This window comes from Hippopotamus amphibius, chromosome 11, assembly GCF_030028045.1.
Source record: "Hippopotamus amphibius kiboko isolate mHipAmp2 chromosome 11, mHipAmp2.hap2, whole genome shotgun sequence".
In the NCBI taxonomy this organism is placed as follows: Eukaryota; Metazoa; Chordata; class Mammalia; order Artiodactyla; family Hippopotamidae; genus Hippopotamus; species Hippopotamus amphibius.
In genome coordinates, this window is record NC_080196.1 from 97,749,739 (window position 1) to 97,774,242 (window position 24,504).

The 24,504-nt window shown below is 51.3% G+C and overlaps 1 protein-coding gene across 1 annotated transcript in view; it reads left to right on the top strand.

Moving 5' to 3' along the window:
• Positions 1-9,317: 9,317 nt before the first annotated feature.
• Positions 9,318-24,504, top strand: part of ONECUT2 (one cut homeobox 2) — a 43,470-nt gene continuing 28,283 nt past the window's right edge. The window contains exon 1 of the mRNA XM_057699446.1: positions 9,318-10,548. Coding sequence (XP_057555429.1) covers positions 9,318-10,548 — 1,231 coding nt within the window. The remainder of the gene's footprint in view (positions 10,549-24,504) is intronic.

A 24,504-nucleotide genomic window follows, 5' to 3' on the forward strand; every position in this document is an offset into this window, starting at 1 on the left:
TGGAGGTTAAAATTCACAGTAATTCACTCCCTCCCCCACAAAGTCTCTTACTTAAAAAAAAAAAAGTGGGGAGGGAGAGACATACTAAAAACTGCAACCAGATTAAACATCACAGTTTTGTAGCAGATGTACACAGAATATTATCGAAAAGATTTCCAGAACTTTCACCAAGCCCAGGATCAACTAAATGGAAAATTTTAAGGATTTTCGGCATTTAAAATGATAAACCACGTTTGAAACCTGGTGTTTCAAAACATGATGTTTCAAAATTATCCTAAGATATTCCATTATCTTGTCACCGATTTATATCGGTAAGGTAAAGAATTTGACATAAAGCACTGCATTCGGTTGACGCGAACACAATGCCCCCAAACCAGGTTTCTCCAGTCTGGCAGTTGGAAAACCATTACAAAATCCATTAAACCATCTCGGTAAGCAAGAGAGGAAAGGCCATTTTGTGTTCAGTGACCTATACTCAGCCCATGGATTATGAAGCAGGCAATGTAGTGAGAGGGCCCTTTTTGACTCTATATCTGATTTCCAGGGAGCCAGCGCTCAACTCTTTTCAGGATAAAGTGTGAAGCATACATTTCCCCAACAAAGGAAGACAATAAATACTTACGAGTACTTTTAGAAGGAAAGAAAAAAAATGAAACATCGGGAATGAGGAGCTTTATACTTTTAATACTTTCGCTCTACATAGCCTAGATATTTCCTGTATAATTTGTGATTCCTATAAAATGTCGAATAAAAAATCACTTCAAATTGTAATGAAAAACCACACGGCTTTAAGACGTCCAAAGAAGGGGGCATAAAATGTATACCTCAAAGGACTGCTCTCTGGCTGCCCATACTTTTCTGAAATAGACATGGCGTGGGGGGGAGGGTTCTTCTCGTACACTATCTAGGACATCACATCTTTCTACCTTTTGGCGTCAGTCAGAACCATAACGGCTTCTTTAGCACGTATTCTGCACACAACTGTGTCACCTCCTTGTTCTGAGGACACAGACACTCCTCAGGACACACATTTCTGACTCAGTGTGGGACAAAGGAGAGGGAGATGGCAACCACCGCCTGCACTCGGGGCGCCTCTGCCTCGAGGCCGCCTGGACTTGTTGCTCTGGCGGCGGCGGCGGCGACGGGAACTCACCATTGTCCACCGACGGTGGCCCGCCCTGCCCACGAGGAGGGCCTGCGCGGCGAGCCGGAGTTTCGGGGAACCCTGGAGCCGGGCCTGCGGGGACGGAAAGCGCCCCCCGTGCGTTCTTCCGCCTCCGGGAGGCTGCCGGCCCGCCTGGGAGCCGCGCGGGCCCTGGGGCATCCCCCGCCCCCGAGGCCGGCCCCCGCAGGCCCCAAGGGAGCATCCCTCGCCGGTCCTGCCCTTTGTCTTCAGTTCTCCTTCCCCTGCGCAGGAGGCCGGAGCAGGACCGAGCCTGGCGGCCCCACGCGGACCCCGCCCCGCCGGGCCTAGCGCCAGGAGGGGAGCCTGGGTCTTGGAGGCCCGACCAAGCCGCGTGCTCGGCGGGGACCGGGGGGCCCGCGAGGCCGCCGGGTCCAGGACACCCGAGGGCCGGAGCCGACTCCCCGCCCTCCGCCTGCGCCCCGCGGCCTCCCCACCTCCTGCTCGTTCCGGGAATCAATCGTGGCCGCTGATTTTTCACGACCATTGCAGCTGTCTAATTCATCAGTGAATAATTAAATCAGAAGCAGCCAGGCCGGCCTGAGCAGGACCTGGTTTGGCGTCGGAGACTAGGGGTCTCCCCATCCGGATCCCGTCAAAGTGGGGGCTCAGCTGGGAGCTCGGAGGGCGGACGCGGTCAGACCTCGCCCGGTGCCACGGCTAGGAGACCTGCCTGAGCCGGGGCGCCGTGCGGGGTGGGCGAGGGAAGCAGAGTTCAGGTGTAGGGAACAGTCGGGGGTGCAGCCCGGGGAAAAATGGAGGATGAGGAGGGACGAGAGGCTCCCGGGCCCGCAGTTTCCCTCCACGTGGGCGCTTATGCCAGATCCGCCCCCACCTCTCAGGGATTTCTCGTGGGGCTGCGGTTTCGGTTTCGTGCCGACGCTCTCTACTAGCTGATTTTGCGAAGGGAGAAGAAATCCACCCTCGGGAGGCCATCTGCCTTTGAGAAAGATGGAGAGGAGTAGAGAGAAGCGCCTAGAAACGGCATTGATTTAGACATCAATCCTGGCTGGCTCCCTCCGCCTCCCGAGCCGCGGGGCCGCGCAGCCCCCTTCCCGAGAAGCGGCCGGGCGCGGGCCCCCGGGCTTCCGCGTTCCGCGGGGGCCGGAAGCGCAGGACCCGGGCAGCTCGAGGGCGCGGTCGCAGAGGGGAGCCGCTCGCAGCCTCCCGCGGGGCCACCCCGCGCCCGCGTCTTCGACGCCGGCCTCCGCGCCGCGCCGGCGGGTCCGCGCAAACACCGCTTCCTGGAGGCCAACAGGTCTCGCCCGAGTCAGGAGCGCCACGGGCAGCGCTCTCCCAACGCCGGCGGCAGGACGCCCTCGGAGCCCGGCATCGTTAGAAGCAGCCAGACCACCTGTGCCCGGCCAGGCCCGGCCCGGCGCTGGATCGAGTGGCCCGGGGAGGGGGGACCGTGGCCCGCTCCTCGAACTACCACGGCCGCCCCTGCACCCTGTGGTTGGCCAGAGTTGCTTTTTCTTACACGTTTGGAAGCGAAACAATTCAAAATTTCTCAAAAGTGGCATCGAAGCGATCTTCCAAAGATTAAATGCTCCTAAAATAATCCGAGTGTGTTTTCTATTATACTTTTGATTGCATTACCTTGAAAGATCAGCTCAGACTCACTTGGTTATTTAATATCCTTGGAAGCTACTATCCCAGGAATCTAAAAAAGTATATCGTGGTTTTTAAAAAAAACAAATAGTCTGATTCGCATAAATATCTTAAACCCCTCGATTGGTTTTTAGTTTTCCACAGAAACATTATCTTTGAAATCGGAAATAATATTTCTCAAGTTTAAAATGTGACCAACTCTTTTTTTAAATACTCTACTTTTTTTAAGAAAAATTCAACGGTAGCTAGACGATTGAAATTATACAAGAGGATTTTTAAACTGTCCCATTTTCATAGAGAGGAGAAGTGCTAGGTAACTGTATTAATGTCTAAACAATACTGAATCCTCAATCAAAAATGGTTATGTCAAGAGCAAATAAATGATCGTTTTAAGAAAGTAGTAAATAAAAACGACGCCAGTGCTTAGTGTCTCAGAGCAACTTGAAAACAGCTCCACTTTCAGAGTTAAATTTGTCCTTTTAAAAATCAACTGCAACTTTTGCCTTCCCTTTGAAAGGACAACAAAAAGATTTCACGCACAACTTGACCTGAACAAAAGGACCTCACGCCAGTTTTTCTTTTGTGGGGTGACAACTGGAGGAGAGTAAAACTTTAAGTATACTTGGATTGTACTTTTGTAAATCCACTGTAAAAAGAAAACGCGACCGCAGCTCCACGCGGTTTAAAAACAAGACTTCTTGGCTTTGGGAGGAGAGAAATCATGGGACAAGAACTGAAGGCCGGTGAGGAGAAAATTCGTCGTGATTTTCAGGCTAACAAGTTGCTTTCTTGAAGCTCAAGGTTCTTTTAGGGAGGGGGTAAATAAAAGGCTACGTGGCTACGTAGTTGTGAGTCAGGGTCCCGGCTCCTCGCCCCCCCAATAAATAAATAAATAAATAAAGTCTTCTGATCTTCGCATGTTCGAGTCCTCAAATTCCGCTTCACTTTTTTGTTTAATCTCCCCCAAGAGTGAAATTATTTCTACCACCAGCTTCCGAAGTGGTAGCAGCCTCTAAAACAGAACCGGAAGGGGGGCCCCCAGAGGAGGTTCTGTTGTGAGCCCCGAATTCGAAAAAAGGAAAGTGCCCGGGCAGGGACTGCAGTCCCGGCACCCAGCCCTGGCGACAGTCACCTCGGTTCCAGATCAGAGGCCCAGGCACCCAACCCGCGCAAACTCCTCCAGCGTAGGGGCCGGGGAACCCAGAGAGGGCAGGGAGGATGGACGACAGAAGCGTGTGTGTGTGTGTGTGTATGTGTGTGTGTGTGTGTGTGTCCTTGAGGACACAAAACTTCATCAGTCCCCTATCTGAAGGCGTGGAGGGAGGCGATCAAGGTCGGCCGACCTAGTCCCAGGCTTTCTTTAAAACTAGGCAGGAAGACGCGCAAGAAGTTTTGCTCTGCGGAGCTCAGGATTCTGGCTGCCACTGCCTCTCCAGACTCCCTCCCCAGCGCAGGTGCCAAAGCTCCTTGGCGTGGGGTCTTCTCCACCCCTCCCCTTCCCCAAGCCTGCCCACTCCCTGCGGCCGGACTACTGAGGCTGGGTGGGTTACGCCCGGGCTCCTACACCCCGCTGGGTTCACCCCGCGACCCTACTCCCCACCTTCTAATCCAGGCACCGTGCTTGGGGCTCCGAGAGAACCCTCCACCGCGAGAGCGAGGGCTCTGGGAGCTTCGTTTTTCTTTTCCTAGGAGGCTAGCTGAGGGTGGGAAGAACACTAACAAACTTCAACTCTCCCCCGACCCTGGCTCAAAGTGTCCTTTGTCCACCCAAAAGTTCAGGGCAGTCCCCCTCCAGCTCTTCTAACTAACTTGGCGTTTTCAATTTTAACGCCATCCACGCAGAGCCAGAAGCAGACAGAAAAGGACCGGTTCAGCCTCAACACCTTGAAAACTTTTTTAATAAACTTTCCCAGATTCACCTGGAAACTGAGAAGTCTCAGTGAATTTCTGGGCTGGGAGGTTGAAGGGAGTTAGTGGGGCTAGGCTTCGGTTTTAGTTTTCTTCTCCCTGTTCTCAACCAGTCCGAGCTTTCAGGCAGAAGAAAACTGGAGCTAATGGAGATATCAAACAGAGCCACAATTCCGAAGACGCCTTTTCCGCCACTAGCATCCACCGTCCATCTGCAAGTGTAATCACAGACTTGCGGCGTCTTCATCACCAGGGGCTCCGAGAAAGCGGAAGAAAATCCTCCGTCATTAAAAGGAACCCTCTATTATCACTATTATTGTGTATAGCAACATGAGAATTTCCCCCTCCTCTGAAAATTCCCCCACAATATTGAAACAGCATTTATCGTCCGATTCCTACAAACGCTTGAGGCCTTTCTGGGAAACCATTACCATTCAATGGCTAGAAAATTACTCTCCTTCCTTTAAAAAAAATAATAATAATAAAGCGCAGCAGCAGCTACGACAGACAACAAAAACTTTCTCCTGCATAATCCCCGCTCATGGAATGACAAAGAAATGATATTGACTTACCCCTGAACGGATGATGTGTTTGAGAAGGGGGGGACTTTTTTGAAGATTTCTGTTCGGGAGCTGCACAGACAGCTGCAATTCATGGGCGCCGCTGATTGCCAGAAACGCTATGGATTGGCATGGGGTCTGCAGCTCACAGATCCTGATCAATACCCCTACACTCACACGCCAGATGGTTTGGGGAAGGACAAAAATAAAATAGTCCAAATCAACCCACCATTATGTCTTTTTGTATTGCTCTGATAAACCTATCTGTAGCGCAAATGTGTTCTGTCCAACACAAAACCTTCTTCAGGATTTTGAACATTTGGGTGGAAATAAGCAGCACCCCTTTCCCCAGGGTTTGGGCTGTGGTTACCGTTGTTTAGTGAAAACAGAGCTGTTGGGCCCCTTATCCAGATTGGGTTTACTTGTGGTCTGTGTATTTATTTTTTTCGTGAATAATTTATAGGGTCTGTGTTTTAACTGAATGGTTCACGTTTCTTTCCTTCTCAGACCCTTAAAAAAATTTTAATGGGAAAACACATATGAAAACTCCAACAGTAAAAATTTCCAGTCTTTTTCTGCACTTGCTCAAATTGAATTTTTTTTTTCTTTTACGGTACAATAGCTTCCATTTGTTGTCAGACCTGCATTTTATTTACAGGCTTCTTTTGACCCATTTAAGTGTTTGATCTTGAAGAAAATTGGCCCTGCGAATGGGGTATTCTAAGTAATGGGTATTGTGCTCCTAATAGAATGGCTGGTGCAACTGTTTGTCCAGATTCTAATAGTGGTAAAGTAGCACTTCTGCGGCCACATTTCTATACAGTCATGGGGAACAGGAGTGTAACTTCAAACTAAAAGAAAAAATTTTGAGTCATAGAAGTTCTGAAGCTTAGAGCATCTGTGCTAAACAAGGGGTGGTTAAAAAGCAACACTTCCTTTTCATTTCCTCGAAGAGCTATAGAGAAAAAAACTAAAGATATTTAAAAACATTTGAAAATTGTGTTAGTACTGATACTCTTAAAATTATCTTCAAGTAGATAGTAAATATTTTCCTGTTTAAAAAGAAGGGGGATGCTGACTAAAGCACGTTAATTTTTCTTTTAAATGGGTTTTGGGTTGAATTATAAACCCTCAAACCAGTATCAGAAAAACAACGTGAAAAATCTGCTTTAATCTAGCCCAATGAAATTATACACAAAGAAGCCAATACGATTTCATGATTTCCCTGAGATCGCCAATATTGATCGAGGGAAGGGGAGGGGAGGAGGGAGGAGAGAGGAAGCGAGGCAGCGAGAATATGCAACTCACCTTTCAACTCCCCAGCACGTGACTGCTCCCAGGCACACCGAGATGCAATACCCAGGAGCAAATTTATCCTGGTAGCCTGGTAAACGAGTTTATAATTTTGAAATTTTATTTAAATAGCAATTTATATGCCTAGGTTTCTGCACAGAGGCAGTGCCTATCCCATGTCCCAGCCTGGGGTCACTGGCTACTCCTGAAGCCTGAAGCCAGAGCAGAGGAGGCTGCCTTCAGTACTGGGGCACATTAGGCAGATTCTTCCCCTACCGTCTCCTCTCCTGCCCTATTTCAGTCTCTGAGCACTCCTGGACCAACAGGAGATTACACTCTTGTGAACTTTTGTTCAACTTGGTTTGTATTTCAAACATTAACTTTCAAATTATCCCAAATGTCCAGCTGCCATATGTAAGGTGGGGAGGGGAAAGAGCAAAGGTAGGAGAGGTGAGGGAGAGAGGAAAGTCGAGAAACAGAAAACAGTGATTTTACCTGTCTAGTGCTGTGACATTAAAGATGTGAGCAGCTAGAAAAGTATGCCTAGCAAAGCAGGGAATCGTCCACTTTCTTACCCAGGCTTTGAAATCAAAGAGAAGAGGCTATTTGAGAGAATAATTGGCAAGGTATTGGCCAGAACGCAATAAAGTTGATCTATAAATAGTGTCACTGTACATTCATGTGACAGGATGATGTGGGAGGGGGTGGATTTTTTTGCTCTGTAGCTATAAGAGAGAGGAGGGCAGCCGTAAAAGGTCACCGAGACTAAGAACTGTTTTCCAAATGAATAAAACCTTTCTCTAGCGCGAGGAAGGCATATACAGTATTGCGGACTGTGTCCTTGTTTTCTTATCAAGTTTTCTCTAACAGCTGGAAGTGGTTGGAGGGGGCTGTCTTAAGGAGACCCCCTGCTCTTCTTTTGACAGCTGATCAAAAGAAAATAGGTCACGCTTCTCAAACTTATGTCCACCCTGTCCTTAATTACTGTCTCTTTAAACAAAGGCAACATCTGCGCAACCTCAGCTAGCTTGAATCTTCGGAGGCAAACAGAGCGCAACCTGCTTTGGAAGAATCTGTTACTTTTAAGGCTTTCAATGACGACTGGCTTCTGTCTTCAACCACCCCCTCCACCCGAACCCGGGCCGCACACATCTCCACCTTCTCTCCACTCCCCGCTCCACTCCCAGTTGCCGACCGGAGGTTACTAAACAACGGAAATCCTGGGTAGCTGAAGGTGCACTTTTCAAAGCTGCGGCTGGCGAGCGTTCTAGGACTCACCAGGGCTCTGGTCTTTTCAGAAACAAGGTTTGAATATACAGATCTGGGCTGCTTGTCATCTACCCACAGCCGTAACCCGGGGCGTACCTCTCCCGGGATTGAAGAGACGTGTGTGTGTGTGTGTGTGTGTGTGTGTGTGTGTGTGTGTGTGTGTGTGTGTGTGTGTGTGTGTGTGTGTGTGTATGTGTGTGTGTGAGGGCAAAGATCCGCGAGTAACGTCCCGGCTGGTTTACATACTCCCTGCCCCCAGAAGTTTGCTCACCACAGACATCGGCAACAACCCTGCTGTACACTACCACCCTCCCCCCCGGCACCCCCCCACCCCACTCCTTTCCAACTCGCTCGCGCAGCAAGCATTTGGTCACCTTGAAACCGCAGCTCTTGGTGTTCTAGTTTTGTTTTGCAATCTAGCAGGGCCCTTCTGAAGGCTCATAACTGAGAGATTTATGGGCTCGCTGGGTAATTAAATGATGTTATTGTGTTAACTTTGCATGCATTACGGCGGCCCGCGCCGCGGGTGGGCTTGCGTCCGCCAGCCGCAGCTCGCAGGCAGCGAGGGCGCTGGAGTTCCCTTCGCCCCGCAGATTATGCACTCCCCAGTCTCGGGAGTCTACCCTGAATTAAATACATTAGCGCCCGCATTTTAAAAGACTAAACTACCGGCTCCCAGCTAGGGACGCTCGGGAGGTGGCTTGTTAGGAGACGTGGGTTTGTTTTTACACCAGCACATAGCTGGAGTCTTCCCCTCCGGGTTTACTAAAGCAAAGGGAACTGAAGCACAGCCCTTTAGCCCAGGTCGCGGCAGCTCCGGAGAGACACAGAGCAGCATCTTTAACGTGATTTCTCTCCCTCGCTCGCACTCTCGCCTCTCCCTCCCCGCTACCCTCTCTCCCCCTCCCTCCCTCTCCTTGACGTTTGATTCCAGTGGCAAAGGAGGAAAAAAAAGGCACAGAGCCGTCAGCCAAACCTGAAACGCGCGGCCCCGCCCCCTCCTCAGCCATTGGCAGTTGCGCACGGGAGGCCCGCCCCCCGGGGCTGTCGCGGCCACGGAGTGGCTGCTCGCGGCGCCCATCGGGCACTGCCCCGCCCCGGGCCCGGGAGGGTAGGTTGGCTGCCCCGGCGAGCGGCAGAGCCCTTCTGGACAGCTCCCGCTCACCCAAACAGAAGACGTCGGCGCCGGAGCGGGCTCGGACATGGCGAGGCAGCGCGCCGGCCCGAGCGGCGGGGCCCGGTGATCCCTCCCTCCTTCCCCGCCCCCTCCCCTCTCCCGCACGCACGCCCCCACCGCCCCCACCCCGCCCCCACCCCGGGCGCGCCCGTCCGCCCGCAGCCCGGGGCGCACACCCGCACGCACGCGCCCCTTCCACACACTCACGCCCTCCCGCGCCCTCCCTTGCTCCCGCGGCGGGTCTCCGCCACGCGCGCCTCGCCAGCCCGCCGGCCGCCCCCGCCGCCCCCGCCGCCCCCGAGCCCCGATGGACTGAATGAAGGCTGCCTACACCGCCTATCGATGCCTCACCAAAGACCTAGAAGGCTGCGCCATGAACCCGGAGCTGACAATGGAAAGTCTGGGCACTTTGCACGGGCCGGCCGGCGGCGGCAGCGGCGGGGGCGGCGGCGGGGGCGGCGGGGGCGGCGGCGGGGGCCCGGGCCATGAGCAGGAGCTGCTGGCCAGCCCCAGCCCCCACCACGCGGGCCGCGGCGGCGCCGCCGGCTCGCTGCGGGGCCCGCCGCCGCCGCCAACGGCGCACCAGGAGCTGGGCACGGCGGCGGCGGCGGCGGCGGCGGCGTCGCGCTCGGCCATGGTCACCAGCATGGCCTCGATCCTGGACGGCGGCGACTACCGGCCCGAGCTCTCCATCCCGCTCCATCACGCCATGAGCATGTCCTGCGACTCGTCCCCGCCCGGCATGGGCATGAGCAACACCTACACCACGCTGACGCCGCTGCAGCCGCTGCCGCCCATCTCCACCGTGTCGGACAAGTTCCACCACCCGCACCCGCACCACCACCCGCACCACCACCACCACCACCACCACCAGCGCCTGTCGGGCAACGTCAGCGGCAGCTTCACCCTCATGCGCGACGAGCGCGGGCTGCCGACCGTGAACAACCTCTACAGCCCCTACAAGGAGATGCCCGGCATGAGCCAGAGCCTGTCCCCGCTGGCCGCCACGCCGCTGGGCAACGGGCTGGGCGGCCTCCACAACGCGCAGCAGAGCCTGCCCAACTACGGGCCCCCGGGCCACGACAAAATGCTCAGCCCCAACTTCGACGCGCACCACACTGCCATGCTGACCCGCGGTGAGCAACACCTGTCCCGCGGTCTGGGCACCCCGCCCGCGGCCATGATGTCGCACCTCAACGGCCTGCACCACCCGGGCCATACTCAGTCGCACGGGCCGGTGCTGGCGCCCAGCCGTGAGAGGCCGCCCTCGTCGTCTTCGGGATCGCAGGTGGCCACATCAGGCCAGCTGGAGGAGATCAACACCAAGGAGGTGGCCCAGCGCATCACCGCCGAGCTGAAGCGCTACAGCATCCCCCAGGCGATCTTCGCGCAGAGGGTGTTGTGCCGGTCTCAGGGGACTCTCTCCGACCTGCTCCGGAACCCCAAACCGTGGAGTAAACTCAAATCTGGCAGGGAGACCTTTCGCAGGATGTGGAAGTGGCTGCAGGAGCCCGAGTTCCAGCGCATGTCCGCCTTACGCCTGGCAGGTAAGCCCAGAGGGTCGCCTGGAGCCAGACAGTTGGGAGAGGGCTCGGGGTGCCTGTAGCCCCGGGTGAGGGCGCTTAGCCTCTTCTCTGGATTCTCTGCTCCTCTCGCCTCCACACTTTCTATTTCTTCTCTACTTTGTTTCTTCTTCTGTTTCCTCTTTCTCTCTTCTTTCCGTCCTCCCTTTCTCTTTCTTCTCTTCTCTCTTACTTCTCTTCCTTCCTTCCTCCTCGTCTCCCGAGCTTCTTGACCGAGCCCCCCACCCCCATTTTATTTGCACTCTGCTGAACGTGCCAACTCTGCCCTCTCTATCCGACCTTACCCAGTTATGGGGTGCGCAGTGTCCGCTAGGAGCCCTCTCTTTCCAGGACTCACAGGGACCGGGCATTGCCTTTATTCAAAACCCTGTGCACTTGAACTCTTGCTTAGACAATACATTTCAGTTTTCCAAGCTGCATAGTCTCCCTATATGGAGGCAGTTGGGGGGTGGGGTGGTCTTTAGAAGGGAGAAAGATCTCTCTGCTCTCTTTCTACCCACCATACTAGGCAAACTTCTTTGGTCACTGGCAGGAGTCACAGCCTTGCCCACGCGGAGAACCGGTGGCCAGGATACAACAGCGCTTCCCAAGCCCATCTCCGGCCTTGACACTGGCGCGGGTACTTTCTGATCGAGAAAGCCGGCTGGGGCCAGCACCTGTGTCGCTGCCCAGAGTGAGGGGAGGGTGCAAGGACGAAGGTTGGGACTGCCACATTCACCTCTCTGGGAGGACGGGAGAGGAGAAACTAAGAGTAGAGAGCGTCCTGCCTTATTTGCCGGCTACCCTTGCCGGGCTCCCAGCGTTTACTGGGGTTTGCCGAGGTTTGACTAGCCTCGGAGACAGGCTGGGGAGCTCGAGGGAAGAGGTGCTGAGAAATTAAGATGCTGGTTAGTTAACGCATCTTGGCCGCGGGCTACAGGCTCCGCCTTTGCATTAAGCGGACGCTGATTGTGCGCGTAGCTCGGCGACGGGGAGGGTTGGCAGCCGACGGGAGGGGACGGGTCTACGCGCTGGTTACATTGTTCTGTAGCCGGCTTGGCTCTTTGTGCCTCCTCTAGCGGCGGAGCCGCGATGTACAGCCCTCTATTGTTCTAGGAGCGCAGAAACCTCCAGTGTGGGCGGCGGGAGCCAGAGAGAAAGGCGCAGCCGTGGCTGCGACTGGCACACAGTTGCGCGCTTTTCTGCGCACGGCAATTTTGCTGCCCCCAGGACCCTGCCACGGGCCAAGAGGGGCAAAGTGTCCAGGCGTCCCACTGGGGAGGACACACGATACCCGACTGCAGGCCGGGATGGGCAGCTTCTTTTGGACTGAGGCTGTCTCTCCGGATCTTCGAATTATGTGGGGGACAGTTCGTGGTGGCGGTGATTTAAATAGACGCGGATAGTGGGTAGCCGGCTCTTCCGAGCCTCGCACAACGCGCTTCTGGGGCTGCGAGCTCAGGCTTCCTCTTTGGCTCCCCGGGGCTTTCCTCGCACCGCTGAGCCTGGCTTATGGGGTGCACTCTACCGACGCCGGGCCGGGCTGGGGGATGTGACAGGCAGAGTGTTCGCCTAGACTTGGGGAGGGGGCGTTTCCACTCTGACAGCCTCCGCCTTTGCCCGCTGTTGGAGGATTCCGATCTCCAGTCAGTAGTCTCCCCGCAGTGTTGATCTGAAAAGGTAAAGAAAACTAGCTCCACTCCCCCCCCAACAAGAGCTTCCCCAAATCAGTGAACTCCAAATAGTTCTGCATGGATTTAAAAACCTACTTTATCTTTCTCCTAATTTAGCTTACTCTTCATCCTCTCCTATAATTTTCTGTGATTGCTCTTGGTTCCTCGCAAAGATTAAGTAATGAATAGAGAGTATCGGTGAAAAATACATTGGAAGCTTACTGACAGTTCTGAACAGTGTAGTACCCCTTTGTCTTAGGCCCCTGAAAGTGCCCTTAGTCCCTCCAGGGGTGAGCTCTAGCATGGGCTGGCTTCTTGGGCACAGGCAGCCAGAAGAAACTTGGCAGCTGGTCTTGGGGAAGGGGGCCAAAGTAAGGTAAGGCAGGATGACAGCTGTTCTACTGGGGCCCATCTCAGAGCGCTGCCGCCCCCTCACGCCTGTCCCGAAAAGGACAGAGCTTTTTAAAAACGTGTGCCTTCTGCCTATGTATGTCTGAAAGCGATTTGGAAAGTAATGCTCTGCGGGTTAGCTGGTCTCAAGCATTTTCCCAAGAGCATTGCTGGGATAAGGGAGAGTGTGGCATCCCTGGGGGACCCCAGTCCCACCACCCACCATGGGAGAGTCCCGGGGCCACTCCTTAGGGGATGGCCTCAGGCAGCCTCAGGGCTTTTTGGAGGAGGAGCAAGAAAGCCCCCCTCAGTGGGAATCTGAAAGCCTCCTTCAGCAAGTGGGAATTTCCTGCTAGGGACCCCGCTTTGCTCAAGCATTCAAATGTGTGTCTGTTTTATTACCCCGAGTTGAAAAGGGACAAGAGCTTTAGCCTTTTTATCTGGCCATTTGATCAGCAACTACAAGTGTGTTGAGTGGTTATTATTACATAGGAGGCTTTTCAGTTTGGGGTCAATAGATCAGTCTCTTCAGACACTGATGCAGAAGCTGGGACTGGTAAGTAGGTATTATGTGTGCAGAGCGCTAGGGGACAGGAGCAAATGGAGAAGAAAAGCTGAGGCCTTCTCCTGCAGGAGTATCGCTCGGAATCTCACCAGGATGCTGTCGAGGGCCCACACCATTCAGCGCCAGGGGTTAAGCAAGCCCAGTGATTCCACAAGGCAGTTCTGCCGGACTCCCAGGCCTGAACCTCGCAGAGACTGCTGGCAGGGCGGGGTGGGGGTGGGGGGGCCATCTGACCGAGACCAGGTGTCTGTGTCTCTGTCTCTGTCTGTCTCTCTCTATTTATCTCTCTCTCTATCTCATTTAAATTTCCCTTTCTCTTTCTCATTTTGGGTCTTGCCAGAGGTCTAAGCAGATAGGGGTTTGAGGGATCGCAGAATGAAGATGTCTGATTTGGGCCAGCGCCCGGCAACCTCACCATTAGGTGAAGTACACCCTGTCACAACAGAAGCGGTCCTTGCTCTCCTCCTTGCCAACCCGCCTCGGTGTATCCACACCCCCGGGTAGTATTTCAAAGGGGAAGGGAGAAAATCTCAGGGAAACTCAGATTGCCTCAACATTAGATTTCGGAGCAATGGGCTCCAAGTGCACGGCTTCATTCATGAACGGTGGCAAGGGCCGAAACTGTTTGCAACCTCTGTGGGTTAGGTCTCTTTGACGGCCCCCACGGCTGGCTCCCTCAGGGCAGTTTTTATTAACCCGGCAAGAGGCGGTGAGGACAAACTCCCGCAGGTTCAAGCACAAAGACACACTGGCTTTGAACCCAAGAGGCCTCTGAATCAAGCACAAACACGCACCAGGAGGGGCGAGAGAACCCAGGCAAGAAAGTGGATGGGCACCTCGCGGAAAAAGATCGAGGCCCCGGTGGTGGGAGTGGTTTCCTCCAACAACCAGAAGACTGAGCAGAGCCCCCCGACGACACAAGCTGCCGAGGTTTCCGCCTCCTGTGAACGGGGCTCCCGGGGCAGCCTGCCCGGAGCCTGCCTGCGGCGAAGACAGCCGGCCCTCTCCAGGCAGCAGCTCCCAGCGGCCAATCTGGAGCCAACTCTATTCAGGCAGCGGAGGGCCCTTAACCAACCCAACGAGATGCCGCCTGGGCCACCTGACGGCCCGCGGCAGCGGAACATGGCCAGGACAGTTCCGCGCGGCACCTGCCAGGGGCACCACGGTGCGTGCGCGGCTCGTTTTTGGCGACAGGGGAAGTCCTCAGACCGCGCTAAGCCTGGGGCGGGGGCGGGGAGACTCCCCCGAGTATTCGCAGAGACCCCCCCACCCCACTCTTCCCTCTGGTCTGGCTGCCGGCGGGGCTCAGCCTGTCTCTTCCGACGGTTTAGTTCGGGATCCTCCGAGTGGGAGAGGCGGACTGCAGCCCACGTCGGTATGGAACACACGATGTTTCCTCGTGCTGGCTGGTTGGATTAATAATTGAAAAGCTCGCTACCATCCTTGACTGGTCAAGTCCCGGGTGCCTCGAGAACACCTTCCTAAGTCTCATTAGGGCGGGCGGGAGCGTGGCCAAGCCGGCGGGACGCGAGACAGGGTAGTGAACCCGCGCGCGGGAAGTAGCCCAGGCCGCCGGGCGCCCCCGATGCGAGAGGTTGCGCATTTATTTTTATTCCAGGCTTTCCACCATGTGGTTATGTCACTTTCTCAAAGAAATGTGTATATGGAGGGAGATCGATGCTGATAATGTTTAGAAGATTAAAAGAGCATTAATGCTGGCAACAGTAACGTAAACGTGTGGACCCAGATTTCATTGATCCGGAATCTGATCCGGCGCGTTTCCAGTAAGCCCGACGGCGCCCTCTTCCCAGCAGAGCGCTCGCCAGCGGCCCGGCTCCCCGGCGCTCCCGCCGCGCCGCTTCCCCAGCTCCAGGCGGATTCTCGGGTCTGGCCGCCGCTCCACCCCGCGCGGCCCCAGCCCACCGCCTCCTACCCGAGGTTTCCCCCTGTCACCGGGTTGCCTGCCCTCTGTCGCCGGGTTGCCTGCCCTCTCCCCCAGCCCCCGCGCGCACAACGCCGCCTTCTGCGCTTCCCGCCGCAGGCTCTCCTGGTGGATGGTATCCAAAAGGCCGTCGCACGGGCCGGCGCCGGAGTCCTCCCAGTCGTCTCGTGCTTGGGGTGCCTTCGCCTTCGCCCCGCGCGGCCCACATCTGGTCCAGCAGGGCCCCGGGCAACTTCTTTCCTCCATGGAAACCGTCCCGGAAATTTGGTCTCCTCTGGATATGCCTGAACGTCTAAGCCGAACTTTAGAAACGACGTCTCTAAAGAGAAAAAGAAATAACGTATATTAATGCATATATGTGGGACCTAAAAAATGGTATAGATAAACTTATTTGCAAAGCAGAAATAGACAGAAGTATAGGAACGATGTCTCTAAAGTTGCCTGCTAATCTCGCAGCTTCCTGACCCGCGGATCCGCCCAATCCTTATTTGTTTTCATTAAGAAAGAACATTCGCTTTAAATGTTACTATTCACAGACTTTCTACACTGATGCATTAGTTGGATAGTTAACGAGGCCCCTGTGACAATGGCCTGGGCTTCATCCTGCAGAATGGTCTGCTCTGCTCTGGGCTAATTGGGTCAGCCAGGGAAAAATCTTGTTTCTTACCCCAGCTTGGGCAGGAAGATAAGAAAAAATAGACTGGGGAACGCCCCCTCCCCACTTCCCACCAGCTGGAGAGATCTTCCCCTCTGAGACAGGGACCCAGGCCTGGCCCTGGTAGAGAGGTTTTCTCTGAGACACCTGCCTTGACGGGAAAAGAAAGAACTTCAAAACTGTTCCTTCTCTGTGGCAGGGAGACCTCCACATGCTGCCAACCGCTCCCTTTGCCAAATGGCTTATTCTTCCAGAAGGAACACAAAGGTGAATGAAGGAAAGAAAGAGCAGGGGCGGCAGTGGGGGTGAGATGAGAACTAAATTGTTCGGGTTTTTTGAAATTATAAACTCACCAATTTAAGAAAAACTAAGCTTTTCCTTCAAGAGAAGGTTTGAACCTGGAAGAAAAGGAGTGTTTTTCTTCCTTCTCCAAGAATGAAATGAGAAAGAGGAGGAAGGAAAGAAAAGAGAAAAAAAGAACAGGTCTTGCGTTATTCTGCTTTGAGATGTGGCAAAGGGGAAGCAGTTATTTCTTTCCATCCTCCCCAGAGATAGGAGTCATCTTCCTTCCAGTGGGTTTCCTTAGAGAAGGGAGCTTTGCTACAGCTCCTTGATTCCTAGTCGGAATGAGCCCTACTCCGCTTCTGAAAACCTGTAGTGAACTAGGTCAGGTGATTAGATATAGAAAGCAAAAGAAAAGTGCGCAGTTTCCTTCTGGTGAGGAAGACAGCTGGCCCCTCCCCATAAGCCCCAGGGGAAAGGCCCTTAGGTTCTGGGAGGGGTGATGGGCTTTTGGAGGGTGGAATCTTAGACTCTCCCCCACTCCGTCTTAGAATCCCCAAACAGGGCTAGATTCCTGGTGAGTGGTGAGGCTGGGGCAGAGGGGAAACTGAGCCCCTCAGATTCTCTGTGTCTCCAAGAGGAGGGTGGGTGCCCCACTTCTCTCTAGAGACACGGGTCTGCTCGCAGGTAACAGGGGGCCCTGGGCAGCGTTTACCTTCTGGATCTCCAGACCTGAACCTTGAGAGGAAAGGAGGCTGCCTCTCCGGCTGTCTTCAATCCAAAACTTCACTTTAGGGTCACCTCTTGGTTTTCTGGGCTTCAGAAACTGTTTCTAAAGGAAGATCACAGGAAGGGGGTTGAAGAGTTCTAAGAAATAAAATACTGGGCCCCACCACACTATTGCTGGTGGCTGGTGTTGGCAGAAACTGAGGAAAAGTGGTATCATGTCAGAATATCCCTGGAGGGATGAAAACCTCAAAGGAGAAGCAGAGAGATTTAGTTTCTGGGCTCTTGCCAAAGGAAGGGAAATGAGGAGGGAATAAATAGAAATAATTGTCTGGATAAAGGGCCCTGGGGAAAAGGGTGAATATTGAGGAACCCTCGGCCTTAAACTTTATCTTCAGACTCTGAATTATCCTCACCCCCAGCCTCTCAGAGACCCTTGGTTTTCCCAGACCTGGGGAAAATTGCTTCCTCCGAGGGGATACTCTTCTTGGTGTGGGGAGATCATTATGAGGGAACGCAACAGGGCCGTTTATGGTGTCAGGTACAGAGCCTGCTCAAGGTGAGCTGGGCGCCCATCAGCACCTCTCATCACCCAGTCCGTCCCCCTAATGCACTTCAGTGCCTTTGGGAAAAGCTTTTTGATGTTCAAGTCTCCCTCCAGGTGAATACTCTGAGAAATGTACACAGGTTTCTGTAGGGGCAGGGAGTGAGGAGCTGGGGAGAGTGATTGGGTAGCTCAGCCCATCTGATGCATAGCACGGTGCAGATGGGCAAGGCATGGAGGCAGTCTGTGGGCGGTGCAAACGGAGCTAGTCTCACTGGGGGAGAAGGATTCCTAGAAGCTGTGGACATTGTTATGAAAAACTGTCCTACGCAAATTGTCCCAGAGGGAAGGGAGGCTCTGCATTCCACCTTGGCGCCTCTCTCGCCATTTGAAGATCCATTACTCTTCTGTAGAAAGCAGACTTTGTTTGGGTTGGAAGCACACCTCCAACGTAATTTAATCAGCATTGGACTTTGGCTCATGTAATCAAATATACATATACTTTCTCCTGCAGGAAGAAAAATAATTTCTTTGTAACTGGTATTGACTTGAAGTCATGTAATCTCTGGAAAGCATCACATTTTTAAAGGGGTAGGTAAAATTAAAGGGAAAAGAACTCACAGTTTCAGTGGTTTGCCTTATAATAGCTAAGAGAGCCAGTTACTACCTAAGAAAGGAGAGAAGGAGCATTCTAGAGCTGAAATATATGGGCTGCTCCAATTGTAGGTACCCCACTCCAGCTTCCTCTGTGTAGACAACTTCCCAGGTCTATACTGGTAGGAAACAAGGTTGACTGGCTCACCAGATCCTAGGAATTTGGGCTTTATGTTTATGTTGGGTTGAGGCATCTATGGAAGAATTTGTTTGGTGCCTGCATTGCTCCTTTTTTTTTTTTTTCCCTATCCTCTTTGGAGAGACCGCAGGCAGCAGCAGCAGGATCCCAGTGGGCAGCAAACCCACTCCACCCCCAGGGCCTTGAGCAGGAAGCTCTGCCCTAGAGCATCCCCCTAGAGCAAGCTTGGACTCTCCACCCCCAGGGCGAGGCTCTGGGCTTTACCCAAGTTGGGTCTGTTAGGGAATCTGTTGTAAACACAGATCCATTGATTTGCATTTGTCAGAGAGTAAAGTTAAACCAGTGAAAAGAGAAGCCCTTACCCTTTTATGCAGGGCCAGGGAAACCTTTCATATTGATCCTATTGATCCAACCTTTCCCTTTAAGGAAACCACATAGTTAAAGACCCTCGTTCAATAGATTTACCCTTCGCGCTTGTGATATTCCTTTAAGTGTTCTCATCTAGGATAGCTGGGCATTAAGCCCACACTCCAAACCAAACAAAAATGAAAAGGGGGTAGGAGGGGAGGAGTCAAGAGGCAGAATTGTGGGAAGTGAAATTGAATCAAACTGAAATGTGTAATGACTCGGTTGGATGTTTTTCTTATTCTTCTAAGATGACATGCAGGGATAAGGACAAAATAGATGCATTTAGCATATTTCCTCTTCTTCTCTTCTATTCTCTTTCCCTCCCCCAAAATCAAAATTTGTTTATATGCTAGAGTAACAACATCACAGGAACATCATTTTCTACTGTAAAATTATTTCAGTCAAGCCACTAGCTTGGTTTAGTTACACTGGTTCACTTAAAAGCAGTGATACTTCCACAAAAATTATTTTGGTTCATTTGTAGCAAATTGGGAATAAAATTTTCCCCATAAATGCAATATTTGGGGCTCTGTATATGAGCATGAACACTGAAGTCACTTTCAAAGAGAAGGGCTTGGAGTTGTGTGTTCTGATGGAAGTAGATAGAAACCAGACCAGGAGTAAGGTACAACTTTTTCTTATAGAACAATATAGATGGAACAGGATTTGCTAAATATTGCTCAGTACCTTTCATGTTTGCAGAGATGAAAATGAAAGTCCCCTTTGTTTCCAGAACTGTTGGAATGATCCATTTTATTTCTTCTTTGACCCTTTTTGTTCTGTAAACAACATCCATTTGTGATTTTTTTCCAACGTGTTCCATTCCTAATTGGCTATCTCTTGGGTTGTGTTCAGACATTCATGTTTGTTTTATGTGATTGAAAAATATTAATGATTCCTTAGGTGAGCTAATGTATTTATCTGCTGAGTGAGTTCAAAGGGCAGAGTTCAGCTATGGTTCAGGTTAATTGAACAGGAAGCAGTGAGCTTTCCAGCCTGTGTCGAACAAGGGACCAGTTCCTTAAAATATCACACTCAGCAAACACACAATTTCGCTGTCCTCGTCCTGGAGTCTGATGTAAGAGGCTCAGATCAACTTGGGTTCCTTGTTTAAAAACCCAAAGCAAAGCACAGCAACTGCAACAAAGCCCCCGAGTCCCCCTCAGGGAAGAAGAGTTTTCTCATTGGCTAATTGCTTTATTGGTAGCACTGACCTGCAGAGCAGCTGCCGGGGCCTGGATGAAGGCTTAGGCCTCAGAATAATGTGCTCCATTAGAACAGGGCAAGGCATTTTTTGTTTACTCAATTGGAGCTCCCTGCAAAGTGCCATTAACCCCAGCCCAACCGCATGTGTGTTGCAAAAGCCAAAGGTCACACCAGTCAGGCTGTAGGCACAGCCAGCTCTGCCCTGCTGGGAGGGAGGAGGCATCCTGCTGGCATCACCATCTTTAAGCTTGGCCCAGCCCCATGGGCCCCTCAGGGCTTTGACCAGAGCAAGCATTTGCACAACTTGTTTACATTTCCCAATTGCTGAATCATGTTATTGATGATTACACAGTTTTGATCTGAGCACCATCAATCACATATGAAAAAAGAAAAAATCCTCCCACTGACCCTCTCTTTTTTATTTATGTTCCCTTCATCATCGTGTATTACAGTAAATAGAATTGTGCAAACGGTGCTTTTTAGCACAAATATAGTCTGGATAAGTGCTTGGATCAAGAGGAAGACAGATCTCCAAACCCGGCTGGGGAGTTGTTTAGCGGAAAGAAGGTTTAAGGTGGAGCCAGGGTCACAGTCAAGGCTTCTACCAAAAGCACCTTGAGCTAGAGTGCCACCTACTGGGAGTCCTCTACCGGCACTAAGCCTTGCACCGCTAAGGCCCAAGCTCTTTCCTTCACTTTGTTCCTAGTGTCTGTCTCCATTCCCCTCCTCCTGACCACTGCCCATATTTTCCTAGAAATTTCTTAAGGGACTTTTTCTTGGTCCTTTGGAACTCTAACCTCTGCCTCTTCTAATTCGTTGCCAAGGAGAAATCAGTGATTTTGCTATGATGGGTAAGGTGATTCACCCACCCTGCACATTGAGGTAATAGTCTCCTGCTTGGTTGGAAAGTGCTTGGGAGAGGAGGGGCAGAGGAAACAAAAACTATCTGTGGGAGAGAAGGAATGGTTATGTGTGTATGAGAAATGGCCCAGTTGATGGTGCCAGTGAGGACTGTGCCAACTGTGAGGTGCTCTGCAAGGGCAAAATATTGTACAAAGGAGAGGGGGTGAGAGAGAGTTAGTATGGGCAGGGAGAACTTCAGGAAAGAGATATGCCAGATCAGGGAGCCAGAGGTGGGCTCTGCGGAATCCCCTGGGAAGAGAAAAAGTGAACCAGCCATTTTGCAATTGCAAAGAAGTAAGCCAGTGAGCTACCCATGGAGCCAAACTCTGGCGCTGGCTGTAGCTCTGTGGGCGGCAGCTGTTTCCAGACTCGCCTCACATCGATCTGGGCCGGGAGCCCCTGACAGCCGAACGCCTGTGCGTGGGTTGCTGCCTCCGCGTCTTGGCGCAGGCTTCAGCACCACGAACAGCGCCACGGAGCGCCCCGAGAGCCCGCGCGCCCAAGCTGCGGTCTGAGTAAGTTTGCATCTCGACCCAAAGAAGGGAGATTGGTCCTCTACCGGGTTAAATCCGGGCAGGACCCTCAGCAGCAGCTCCACAGCTCTCTCGATCTCGGGGCCCCAAACAGAACAGGGCCCCAGATTTTCCTCAGCCCGTGGCTTCGATTCTGTGTGTGAGGTCAGTAATAATAAAGGGAGAGGAGGCAGTAGCGGTGAGAGGACAAAAGATGCTAAAGGACCCTTTCCTTTACGAGAAGAAGAACTTTTTTTGTTGTTGTTGTTATTTTGCAAGAGGAGGGACTTTACCTCTGTTGGGGTCGAGGGATTGAACAGTTTTTCTCCATGTTCCTGGATTCTGCAGGCACTGACTGCTACTCTCAACACAGTATTTCAGATTTAGGGTTTCCTTTCAAGGTTTACGGTCTGGTTGCCCTACATACAAATATACAAAAATGGATTTCCCCCCACCCCACCCCCCAGCATGATTTTTGCAAACATAGTTTTCATTATAGTAAGCAAGATTCTCACATTATATCAGCAGTAATGTTGCCAGGCTACCTCCAATAAATCTAGAAAGTGGGTTTGATTTCTTGAGAGTTTTCCTTGATGGGGCCCTCTTTAAAAGGAGCCTCTCCACTGCTTCTGTGGGCCAAGGGTTGTGTCACTTCCTTGAGGCCACACAATGGAGTCACATGGCCCTGGCCACGGTGAGAGCTGACATTAGGCACTGACCCCTGACTCTGGCCATTTTCAATCAGTTGCTCTGCTTTATTTGCGTTTTTATTCCAGAGAAAGGAGGCAGGTGGGTCCTTTTGGTCTGTGATTAGGCACAACTCCCATCTCTTTAGGTTTCTAGTAAAATGGCCCTTGACTTCCCAAAGCTAATTAAAATGTAAAACTTTTGCTTTATATCAAGGAACTTTAGTTCAAGCCTAATTTATTGCTAAAGTGGTTCTTGGGGAGGTGGAGCATAGGAACAGACAAGTGTATCCCTTTTAAAAGAAAGTCAAGAGTATGATAAATGAGATTTTCTTCCCTGTGACAATTCATCCTTAAATTCCAAGTGGCTCTTGGATGAAAGGAAGAAAATCCAGCCCCAAACAAAACAAATCTGGTAGAGCACTCACTTTCAGTGTTGGAAACAATCATTTTCTGTGCCTAAATACCTAAAATCTTGCTTTGTAAATGAGCGGGAACATATTTGAATTAGATCTAAGAACTTGTTTTAAATCTATTTGATAAACACTGATTAAAGCAGTTTCTTCAAGTCATATAATCTTTGAATTTGCAGACATGCATTTCCTAGTAGTTGTTGGATTACACTATCAAAATCTTTTCCAGTAAAATATGGATTTGACAGTAAGCAAAGCATTTTTTTAAGTCTATTTTATATGCATCACTGTATCTTATTAAAATAAGGCTGTCCACTCTGCAAGGCCTTATACTAAATGCATTTCCTCTCTAGTGAACTCAATGTGGTTTTTAAAAGATATTTTGATGAGACTGCAATGTAAACAGTACCTCCCCTATAGTCTTCTTTGACTCCAAATACTAAAAAAGAAAGAGAACTTTTTGCTTTTTGAAACAGAGTGACAGATTCCCAAATCTAAAGATTTTTTTCTTAAGTCTTGGGTTCAGATGCCTTCTAATGTATAACAGAGTTTATATCAGTTCATGTTCAAGGCATCAGAGTGAATTCTTTAGTCACTCTCAATGTTTAACCCTTCTCATCCTTTTTTTTTTTTTTTTCATTTATTCTTCTGAAAAGGAAGAGACATTCTTCCTGTTGAAAACCAATTCTGGGCCCCTGCCTGTCCTACCTTCTCAGGACCCCATCTTTTCCTGTGGGGAAACCTTTTCTTAGCATTTTCCCATCCTAATTTTTGTGCCCCAAACTATCCTATATACTTTTTTATGCTTCCACAAAATCTAACTTTAGCTCTTCTCTCCCTTCACTTCTAGAAAGAGATGCTGTAACTCAGTATCTGGTTGTTTTGTTTTGTTTTGTTTTGTTTTGTTTTGTTTTGTTTTGTTTTACCTCCCCTTTCAGTCCCAGCCCTTTGCTGTCTTGTTCTGGCCACTCCTGTTTACTAAACCTGCTCTTACCAGTGTCACTGTTGAGGTCTTTGTAGCTAAATCCAATGGATGCTTCTCAGTTCTTATTGTAACTTAGCATCTCCATGGCATGTGACACACTCCTGACCACCCTTTCTTTCCCTGACTTCTAAAATACTGTACTCTCTTATTTTCCTTTTTGGAACTCTGGCTGCTCCTTCTTGGTCTCCTTTCTGGGCTCTGTCCATCTAGCTCAGCATTCAGGCCTAGGCTATTCTGTTTATTCATTCAACCTTCTCACCCTGGAAGATTGCATCCATTTGGTTCTCATCTTGCTATGCTGAGGACTTCCAGGTCTCTCTCCAGCCCTGATATCCCTCCTGAGTTCCAGATCCCTATTTCCTTCTGCATCTGGACATGTTTGCCTGGGTGTCCTCAAACTCAGTCTGTCTCAAAGTGAACTTATTTTTCTTAACCCCCAGCCCCCATCACCCCCACCACCAAATATGAGTCCCTCATTTTATTGTCTCTCTCTTTCAGTAACATCATCTTGTACACAAAATCGCAAGCCAAAAGCCAGGATGTCAACTCAAACTCTTTCCTTTTCCTTTTCTCCCAAGTCAGCCATGCAAGCCATGGGATTGTACCTCCTAAATACCTGTCTCCATCCCCTCTGCCGCTGCCCTTGTTGGAGGCATCACCAATTTCAGCAGCCTCCTGACTGGTCTCCCGATCTCCAATCTTGTCTTTTCCTATCCATTTTCCAACCTTAAGCCAGAATGATTTTCCTGGAACCGAAATCGCACTATAGTACACCTTTGTTTAAAACTCTTTGTTACCTCCCTTTGAGCATTGGTGAAGGTGCAGATCCCCGAGCAGGATAGACTAACCCTGGCTCACCTCCAGCCTCATCTCCCATCACGCCACCCCTTTGCTCTGCGCTCCAGGTGTGCTGTGCTTCTAGCTCCTCAAAGACACCAGGCCATTCTCTGGTCTCCTAAATTGGGATCTCCTGGAACTTCCCCTCCCATTTCACATAGCACACAGATAGGTGTCACCCACTTACTTGTCAGTGTCCTCCCCCCGCCCCAGACTGGAAGTTCTGCAAGACCAAAGATTGGATAGAGTCTGCGATAGGCAGCCAGTAAATATCTGTGAATAGATTAATGAATACCTTTCTATGATACTGTTTCTGCCCATTTTACTCGCCCAAGTTAGTAGATGGCGTTTGAAAAAGCATCATCAGTGTTGGTGCATCATTTGGAGGCCGTATTTCATATTTCATGATATCAAGTTCTCA